General features: G+C 38.3%; 1 protein-coding gene across 6 annotated transcripts in view; it reads right to left on the bottom strand.

Moving 5' to 3' along the window:
- The window catches only part of ZEB2 (zinc finger E-box binding homeobox 2), a 127405-nt gene that overhangs the window by 3426 nt on the left and 113105 nt on the right, over positions 1–10874 (bottom strand). For 5 of the 6 annotated variants that reach the window (XM_068545163.1, XM_068545164.1, XM_068545167.1 and 2 more), the window contains 3 exons: positions 9370–9478; positions 6470–8442; positions 4905–5085 (listed from right to left, as the gene is read on the bottom strand). In XM_068545163.1, the coding sequence (XP_068401264.1) occupies positions 4905–5085; positions 6470–8442; positions 9370–9478 (2263 nt within the window). The remainder of the gene's footprint in view (positions 1–4904; positions 5086–6469; positions 8443–9369; positions 9479–10874) is intronic. The other variant, XM_068545169.1, reaches the window with a different exon arrangement.

Below are 10874 nucleotides of genomic sequence, written 5' to 3'. Positions count from 1 at the left end.
CTGTTGGTGGCTACTCATTGTTATTGGGAATAAAGAAGATTCAAGTAATCTGCTTCAAGGCAGCTTATAGTCTGAAGAAAAAGAGTGTAATGCAAACCACACAAGAACCACTCTTTAACTTTTGGAAAAGTTGTTTCGAATGAGGTAAACTAGATAACAGAGAAGAAAATTTCAATAAAGTGCCAAGAGTTTGGAAAGATAGTGTGCTTTTCCATTTCACAAGACCACCGGGTGGGAAGGTAATTTAAAAGGAAGCAGAAGTGCATTTGGGAAAAAGACAGAGGTTTTGCCTTCCAGAAAAATCTCAAGTCGCTGTATATGAATTTGCTCTCTCTTGTGTGTACTTGGACCTTTAAAAAAATGCTATCAGGAGCTAGGATAAGATGTTTCTGACAGTGGCAGTTCATTCACAGAGGCAGTGTGGTGCAGTGCTAGATAGGGAAGATGGGTTCTAGAGTCTGATTGCCTGGGTTCAAACCCATCTTTTATGACCAGCTGTGCAGTCTCAGGCATGTTAACCTCTCCAAGGATCGGGGTCTTTGTCAGTAAAAGGGAAATTATTTGGGGACCTAACTTGTAGACTGGGCATAAGGAGTAAAGGAGGCAATGTAGGTAAAGTGTTTAGCACAAGGATTGCACATAGTAAACACTCGATAAATGTTTCATATTTTTATTTGTATTTATGAATACATGTTCAATAATTTCCCAAGTCGTAAGCAAGATGCATGTATCAGGAGCAGAGTACATGGATGAAATGAATCTGAATGGAGAGAAGAGAAATTGCAGATAAGAACTTTCCTGGTTCTTTAGTTGCTACAGCACACGTGGACAGAACTGTCCTACAACCTCCCTAAATGTCTCAGCAGCTCAAGAGCACAAAAATGTCTACCAGTTAGGGAACTATATGGATCAGCGTGTGAATAATTTTGAATGAACATCACAGTTGATGTGGCTTTCTCTTTTCCAAAGGAACAAAACACAGAGCAGCGTCCTGAGAGAGAAGCATTCTCAAGGACAAGTTCAAGGCCTGTTAGAAATGCCTGGGGGATGCCCACTGACCTGCAGTCTAAGATACAGATATTCGATGGTTACCAGCCATTGATTTGCAGGGAATTCCTTTGATAATAAATAATATGCTTATATTGAAATACATTAATTCTACACTATGAACTGACAACCTAAAAGAATAAAATGTTCAGCTATTATGTCATACAAAGGACAGAACTGGGGAGCAGGAGTGTTGACCTATATCTTGCACTAAATATTCTACTAATCTCCAGAAATTTCACTGGTAAGCAATTAATAAATTCAATTTAAATAGGAACTGACTTGGTCATTTATCTCTTTTTAACTTGTTTGATCGGTTTACCTGATTCAAATCAAGATGTCCTGGAATTAAATTTCCACACGAACAAGATTCAGAAAAAAACATCCAAACTGATACTGAGTGAGTCAACGCTTTTTCAGGGTAAGATTTTTTCTCTAATATCAAGATTCATGATTCACCTGACAGCTAGAATGATAACTGAAGTTAATAAATGAAAGGTTTGTGGTATGAAAAATATTACCATGTAACTGAGAAACAAAATTGGCTGGTAATTTATTTGAAACTCTGACTTCACTCAAAAGTAGAAATATTTTTATTACTTTTCTAAAAAAAGGGGGTTTAAGAGCACCTACTGCAATGTCTCAATAGAGAAAGTACTCAATAAATGTCAGATTTAAATTTTAGTGGAATATAAGTGGGTGCTTTACAGTGCCTAACAGGAGTTTCAGATTTTTCATTTCACAGTCCTTGTTTGTGACAATTAATCCTATTGAAATCAACATTTATGTAGTGTTTCCTTCCTCTGTCCCAGTCCCGGTTCCCAGGAAAAGCAAGCAATCAATGAGCTATTGGTAAGGAGAATTAAGCATTATATCTTTGGTGTCTGCCTAGGAAATAAATTAAACAGGCCGAGGTAAAAGAGCACAGGATCTCGAGAATAAGTAGCTCATAATTTCCTTCTTAATTTAAACTATTCTATATGTTAAATTGTAGACAGATGTAACAAACACACTTTATCAATGACACATTCGTAATCAACACATAATCAAATGACCATTCAACTTCATTTCCCAACCTTAGAATCAATCAACCCAAAGATTGTTCTCACTTATAATTTTCATATTAACACATTCTCAAAGTATTACTAGTGCTTAATATAAACAAATAAAAGGCTTGTGGGGCCCAATTAGGGAAGGAAAATGAACTAAATTTCCACATATATCGTACTGATAGAAAATTCATGAAGAACTTCACTTTGATGGAACCTAATAACTGACAGTAGTAATGTCATGAGATGTTTGGTCAGGAGACCAAAAAGTTAACACACTGGAAACTTGACAAGCTGGGAAGCCAACAGGAGGATAATTAATCACATGTTTAGAGAAACCATTGGATGGTTAGCATCTTGTTGCTAGGCAATGTTTCTAGGCAGCTGATCTTCTCACATCTTAAAGGACCAGAATATTTTATCTTTTTTTAATACAGTATATTTTTCAAATTGATAATGCATATTTGTGTTTGTCAACTTTGGGGTCTCTTAACTATCTATACACCTTGAAGTTTATGGACTAATTTATAAGAAATAAAGATACTGACTGGATGTCAATATGTATGACAGCCCTCACTAAAATAAAATTTTACACTCACCATGTAGTAAATGATAGAGTTTGCATATGGTCATATAATAAAACCAACCAGAGAGGGAAAGATGCCTTCAATGATGTGCTTATTGTAGTTGAATAATGAATACAAAATATATTTGAGGTTGATTAAGATATTAAAGTAAATTTAGGTATGAAAATATCTTTAATCTAAAGCACATAAATAGGACTTGGTACTAAAGAAAACATCTATTGATATCTATCATAAAAGACAAATGTCAGGGCCTTCCCTGGTGGCGCAGTGGTTAAGAATCCACCTGCCAATGCAGGGGACGCAGGTTCGAGCCCTGGTCTGGGAGGATCCCACATGCCACGGAGCAACTAAGCCCGTGCGCCACAACTACTGAGCCTGCGCTTTAGAGCCCACGAGCCACAACTACTGAAGCCTGCGTGCCTAGAGCCCGTGCTCCGCAACAGGAGAAGCCACCGCAATGAGAAGCCCGTGCACCGCAACGAAGAGTAGCCCCCGCTCGCCGCAACCAGAGAAAGCCTGCGCGCAGCAACAAAGACCCAACGCAGCCAAAAATAAAAACAAATAAATTAAAAAAAAAGACAAATGTAAGAAAATTGTGACGTTTCAAACATTGAATTTTATCATACAAGTGTAAAAACTATTGGGATTTGCTATTCAAATTAGGTTGCTTTTAAAGTATCATTAGTTGAACTTTTGAAATCATAGCAATTAGTATCAGACAATTGAAGAAAAAGAAAACTGGGTTGGCTGGAATAAGAGCGCTGTTATTAATCAACCTTGTTCTTTTTTACAAATACCCTCAACACTTAACGTTGTAGGACTCACCCAACTTTCCCCGACCCTCAGGTGATTGTGGTCACTTGTACTGCCTCCCTCACATGCCCAGTGAGGAATAAGGGAGAGTGATCAGTACAAAGGCTTCCCAAGGATGGTTTTCAGTCACTAAAAGGGGTGCTACGTATTTAGACCGTCAAACTGTGACAGGAGGTATTCACATTCCCTTTTCTTTTTTCTTTTTCTTTTTTGCCTCTTCATTACTTTTCCCCAAAGAGCATTAATGTTAGGTTAATTTTTTCCACTATATTAAAGACATTTTTTCAAGGCTCATTTTATTTTATTTTTTGGCTGTGCTGTGACATATGTGGGATCCTAGTGCCCTGACCAGGGATCGAACCCATGCCCCCTGCATTGGAAGGGCGGAGTCTTAACCACTGGACCGCCAGGGAAGTCCCTATATTAAAATGTTTGATACTAGACATCTTGGTTAAAATGAGAATTTTCCTATAATTTCCGCCCATCAGTATTTTGGTCGCGATCCTACATTCTTTCTTTTCCCACTTAGGGCCAGTACAGCATGCCAAATTTCTACTGGAGAAAAGCTGGAGATGGGTTAAGAACAGGGATGAAGCCGAGTTACTCTGTGGTTAAGGGTGGAAGGAGGCGGAGGGAGGGAACACAGGCGCAGCTCCAGCACGCAGTTGCAGATCAGATCTTGGATTGTGGGAACTAATATTGCTTCACCTTATGGCACTTCAGCTTTCTTTTGAAAAATTAACCCATTACTTCTCTCCTTATGGGGAAGAATCAGGCTGCTATCTTGCCAACGCTTCCTAATGAGGAATGCATGAATTGGAAAGAAACTATTTAAATTTAGAAAGTTGTATTTTAGTCTTCCAAATATTAGTAATTTCAGTAGCTCACTTGGCCTATTATCCACTTCATGTCTTTTCTTTCACAGTCCTAACACTTTTATTTTATTCAAAACATGGCCAATTTATGAAAACCAAACAGAATCACCCCCAAATCATGGCTTCCTTGATGTTTCGATGATGAAACGAATACAGCATTGACTGAATTTTTTATTGTTAAATTTTTCCATATACAGGTTCATCACAGCTTAAGAATTTGAAGATATTTTCAATAGCTGGCTTGTGTCATGTCATTTCATTGCCCTGGCCATTTAAATATATCTTTGACATGATTTGTGAATTTGGTGTAAGACTAACTCAAAAAATATAAGACAAGCACACTGATAAACACATGAATGATCCAATAAACAGGCAACGAAAAAGTCCTACTGAGCTAGGCAAAAGCATTATTTCTTCCTTGTTGAAGGTATCAGCATATGCTACATCTTATGTTGCACAAGTGTACTCATTAAATATTATGAAATGTACAGCAGGCCGGGAAGCTCTAACTAGCTAGTCAAAGTCACTCATACCTGTGTGTTCATATTTATGTCGCAGAAGGGAACTGCTTTTCTGGAATGTCTTGTCACATAAGTCACATGCATACATGCCACTCTCTGTCTTCTTGATCTTCTTTCGAGACAGACAGGAGTCGGAGTCTGTCATGTCATCTAGGCCTGACATGTAGTCTTGTGCTCCATCAAGCAATTCTCCCTGTGATATAATCACATAGTTCAACACAGTTGCTTCTCTTTGTGTTTGTACCAAACAACTTCGCATCGGCTGACATTTGGAGAACCTCAGAGGTGCTCGCGACGAATCGATCTAGTTTTTAAAAACTATTACTTTCCACAAACAATATATGAGGTTTCACATTTCAACAAAAATATAAACCTTCTCTGCCCTAGGTGGTAGAGCTTGCTGTTCTTCAGAGATAGAAAATGGTCAACTCTGAAGGTGAGAAAAATATAAACTCCCCCAAATTCCTGAATTTTCTTCCTATCAGGAAATATCTGTGAGTGAGAATTAAACATCAGAATTTGTGTATTTTCCAGTGTGCTTAACTTTAGGAATGCTCCGTAGCTGTGGAAACCCCATTTTAATTGAATTTTATATTTAGGTACAAAATGTTATTATTATGCAATCTATTTAAATGTATGTCTACCAACTAAAGGCCTCAAGCTATATTTTTATATTTAATTTTCTAATTTGCAATAGGGAATATTAATAACACTTTTTTTTTATCAATGTTCTATCTATGTTAAAACAGCCTTCAGCACTGAGCAATAATGAATGTGGATCAGTAAATTATTAAATTTCTTGATATTTATTTTGTCTTGATCCAAAGGAGTGCAAAATTGCATGATAACATACATTTCCGTTTGCTAGCCCACAGTTCGGTTTTCTTAGACTACGTTTGCACTAATTAATACTAGAGAAGATTAAATAGGCTTAAATACATTTACAAAGAGGGCAGATGTACTGTAAATTGGAATACCGGAACAGCTGTTACAGAGGTGCACTGCTACTTGCGCTCCTATTTTGCAAACAGGGATTATACTCCATGATGTTAGAACATACCTGCTTTTGTATTTGAAAAACCATAAATTATTTACTAGCTTGAAACCTACAAAGGAAATCACGTGGCATGTACAAGATATTTTTAAAATGCTCTTCCAAATAAACTATAAAATGAAGCGCTCATCAAATGTATACATGCATTATTGCAAATTGTGAGCATCTCTAAAAGTATGTGACTGTCATAAATGTTAACTTTTAGCATCTATGTAAATCCTACCAAATATTCATATCAATGTATAATTCTGAAAGCAGATGGATCAATCCAAATAAATCTCAAAAATAAATATTAAGCTCTTTCTCTTTCTTAAGGCAAAAGTGCTTACGTAGCACAGTGTTCCACTGTTTCTCCATTCATTTGTGTAGCTCACTCAGTTTTAGATTCAAGTTCAAACCCACTCTTCTATTTCTGCGGAGGACACAGCACTAGATTTTTTTCACTAAGATTTTTTTCCTACATACACATAAACGATACAATTTTCACCTCCTCTCTCTCAAGCAAAAAGATATGTCTCATTACCTGAAATCCTGGTTTTCGCTGGTACTTTCTCCTTTGCTGCATATCAGCAAAAGTAGCTGCTCCAGTTGGGTAAGTATAGGCCATATGTGGTAGAAAGCTCATCTGATCCAGTCCTGGGTATGGTCGTAGCCCGGGGATACTAGTCTGGACTGGTGGCATGAAAGTGGCAGGAGGAAATGCACTTTGTGGAGGAAGAGCTGTGTATAGAGGTTTGGCACTAAATGGGCTCATGCCGAACACTGGGTTAGCGCTTTTGTTGTCCAGATTATTTGAATTTGAAAACTCCTTCTTGATAAACGTCAAGTTCAGAGGCTCATCTGAGTTTTCAGATGACGAAGAAACACTGTTGTGGTCTAAATTTATGCTGCCAACTTTTGTTTTGTTCTTTGTGGCTATAATACTTTTGGGTTCTTTCATCTGTTTTGGTAATGACAAGTCCAAAGGCTCAGCCTGGAGCTCCTCAGAAGAGAAGCTGTTTGGAGTGTAAGAACTACTGTGGGAGTTTTTAGAAGATGTGGAGGAAAGATTTAAGGGAGAAGGAGTATTACTCCTTGAGTGGTCCAATTTTTCAACTGGTTTAATATTGGTAAAATGGGAAGGTTTTGTTAGCCTGAGAGGAGGATCACAATTCGTAACACTGTTGTGGAGTTCTGCTATAGACGGTGACGTTATGGAGTCCATAGGCTTTACAGGAGACCTGGGTAATAAAGAGTCTTTTGTGGGAGGATTACTGTTGGGAACTAACGGCTTGGAGTTCCTTTCCAGTGATGGTGACCTGGAATTTGAGTACTGGTAGACTTTTCGTTGCTCAAACCATTCCTTCACAAATTCCTGAGGAAGGCCCACAGCAATAGAAATTTTCAGCAGTTCATCAGAGTTGGGCTCCATGTTCATAGCATAATATGCTTTAAGTACAGACATGTGGTCCTTGTACGGGTTAATGGGGCTTGTCATTCCTTTCTCAGAAAGTACAGATGACAAGAGGAGGGCTTTATTATCAACAAAAACTCCGGCTTTGTTGGGGACTATGTTTTCATGGGGTTGTAGGACTGCCTTGATCTCTTCATTCATCTTACAAAGGTAACGTTCATGCTGATGCAAAGGAATGGGGCCAGGAAAACTTTCTTTACAGAACTGGCAGGAGAATGGAGTGGATATGTTGTGGTTCTCAATCATTTTGTCATCAGTGACCAAATCTATTAAAGTACGTAGCTTCTCTTTCTTTATGTTACTGATCTGTCTCCTTGAGTCAGTAGTCAAGCTCTGGAGGCAAGCTTTGGCTTCATTGACTTTTTCTAACGTGTAGTCGATAATACTTTTAGTGGCACCATTATGACTCACTACTGGAAGACCTACGGGTGGAATATTAGGAGAAGTAACTCCTTGTTCCTCAGGTTGAGAGCATGGATCCTTCATGTGATAACCTTTCAACTTGGAAATTTCTTCAGCCTTGCAGTCCATTTTTTGCCTGGAAACTGTGTTGTCCACAATCTGTAGAACCTTTTGTACCTCGCTTAAATTACTATTCATTGTGTGAAATCCGAGTAAAGGGGCTTCCATCCCTACACCTAAGTGCTGCATCGGACTCTGAGCAGACGGATGAACTCCTAAAGGGCTGGTGGCTCCAAGTGCACCATTCATAAAGGGACTAGTGCCGCTAAACCCGTGTGTGGCCATAAGAACTTTATTATAGTCATTGAAGTCTAGTGGTTCTGTTTTAATTTTAAGTAAGCCTGTTGGTTCAGACATACTAAGTGGTTTTCCATTCTCCAATTTGTTTCTTAACTGGGTAATGGCTGAATTAGTAGGAGAAGAAGAAACAGAATTAGGGGAAGAACCCGTCTTGATATTGTTTCTCATCCGGCCATTTACAGAGATTAAGCCAATACATTTCTTGCTGCTGATGTGTGAACTGTAGGAACCAGAATGGGAGAAACGTTTCTTGCAGTTGGGGCACTCGTACGGTTTTTCACCTAAAATGACAATTAAAATTGACGTTACATTTTTTTGATTGGGTAACGACTGCAGTTGTCTACCAAGGCAAGAATCTGTGCAACCAAAGGAAAGGAACACAATGGGGCACCTCTACGTTCTTGGTGGTTAGATTAGGATTATGTGGCTATCACTGTTTCAGGGCTTTATCTACCCTGGAAGGACATAATTCAAGATGTTAGCAGTGGAAGGTGAGGGCTATCTGTGCCTTTTTCAGCCAAGATCCCAAATCTGGTCTTGCCATCGGCGGCCTCCTATTTAAACAGAGTGTCAGATTAATGTGTGGTCAATAGCACAATAAAGATGTCACAGTATTCAAAGGGAAGTGCAGCCATGGCTTTAATCAACTCTGTGAAGATTCCATTGATTCTACCAATCCAACTAGTCCTTTGAATAGCATCCAATTTGGTAATAAAATGCTTGGCAGAGCTATCAAAATAGTTATAAAGAAGAAATCTCAGTGGTAGGTTGTTGTTCTGTAATACACAGCTCTCAGGAATCAAGGAACACTTATCATACAAAAGCTCTTTTCCAAAGTTCTCCCACATTCTTCTTTCAAGGTTGGGTATCAAAAATGAATATCCTTCAGAATTTGCCAGCTGAGTTTCTTCAGGTCAAAACATTTAATCTGTAGAAGAGTTTTTAAAAGGGCAAAAAGGAGCCTCTAGATTTCACAATAAATCAAAGCATTTGCAATTTTCAAGAAGTATAAGCACTCCTCTTCTTATTAGCAGTGCTACTGGTGGTACCATAAGTCTCACGATGACAAAGCAGGTGCACACAGCTTATGACATAAATGGGCAGATCCAAAAAACTACATACAGGATTGTGTAGATTTTACACAATCTTTAAAAATGCCCCTAATGAAACAAAATGTAAATGTAAGCACCAGCCCCTCTGCTACTCACCACTGTGAATTCGCAGGTGTTCTTTCAGATGGTGTTTATATTTGAAGGCCTTGCCGCACTCTGTGCATTTGAACTTGCGATTACCTGCTCCTTGGGTCAGCATTTGGTGCTATAAAAGGAGGAAGACTGACATCAGTTTTGTGCAGGAGGAACAAAGGAAATTTGTTACAAATATTTTTAAAAGGCCTCTATTTTCAGACAGGCCAAAAGGTTTGAGTGCATGTTTATTTATTTGCCCAGTCTTTCAGAGTTGCAATAAAAGTGATAATGTTGGCAATAAAATTGGAACAAATAAAAAAAAAGTGCTTTCACATGCGCATCCAACACTTGCTTTAGGATTATCTCTGTAGTCTCTTTTCCAGAATGTTTCTTTGAGCCGTTAGAGATGAGAAAGCATCATTGCAAAGATGTTTGTGGTTCTCTGTGTTTACTGCAAATTCTAAAATCTGAAGATTCCCTATTGGAATGCAACTGTTTTGTCAGGGAACAAAATTAATATTATCCTCAAAATCCTAAATAGTCTCCCAAAAAAACTCCCCACACAAATAACTCATTTTATCGTATTCTCTGTATTGAGGTAAAAGTATATCTTATAATGAAGCAATACCAATTTTAAAGAAGGAAAAAAAGCCCCACACACATAAATTAAAAAATCCTTGACTATAACTCTTTCATTACATGATAAGCATGTTTAAATACCCCATTCACTGTGCTAGTAGCAAATATAAACTCTGTTTTTCCTGAGATGTTGCATGTAAGATCTGATTCATTATCAGATGTAACAGACAACATCTTGGGTTAGAGCTGCTTGAGCAGTTTTATCACAGGCCAGTAGGAAAGACTTCACCGACTTGTCATTTTCCTTTTTAGTAGTGTGCTAGGGAGTAGGGATGACAAAGAAAAAAGTTTGCTGAAAAGACAAGTTAAAAGCAGCAAAGATATAATCAAACACAGCTGACCTTTTTGAACAAGGGAACAAAAGAACTGTGACTTAGAATTCTGAAAAAAAAAGAAAAAAGAAAAGAAAGAAATGCAGTCATCCACTCTGGATGCTCAAGGTAGGAGGCCAGCCTTTTTCAAGCAGCAATGACACAAAAGCCTTTTGCAAAAAGACAGCACAGAAACGGTATGACAACTGCTAGGGTGTGCTGAATCTTCCCACATTCCTAGTGAGACAGATGGTGTTACATGGGACACAGGGAGGTTTGTTCAAACAGCAGCAACCTTCAAAGATCAAGCAGAGCCCAGCCCGCCGAGCGCCATTGAGGGACCAGCGCTCATATGTTGCTGAGTTGCATAAACAAACAGCAACAGCTGCTTTGTCTCCCCCCACAGTCCTCAGAGGACTACTATAAACTTTAGTTGTGCCACTGTTAATATGATACAATCATTTTAATTTACTAATTGTAAATGCCATGAGCAAATGAGGGGACTTTTCAACACCAAAGCTACCATTCATAATGCGCCAACACAATCACACTTCTGCATGTGAAATTTAAAGCAGT

The sequence above is a fragment of the Eschrichtius robustus genome, chromosome 5 (assembly GCF_028021215.1).
Source record: "Eschrichtius robustus isolate mEscRob2 chromosome 5, mEscRob2.pri, whole genome shotgun sequence".
In the NCBI taxonomy this organism is placed as follows: domain Eukaryota; kingdom Metazoa; phylum Chordata; class Mammalia; order Artiodactyla; family Eschrichtiidae; genus Eschrichtius; species Eschrichtius robustus.
This window is presented reverse-complemented; position numbering and strand designations above follow the sequence as displayed.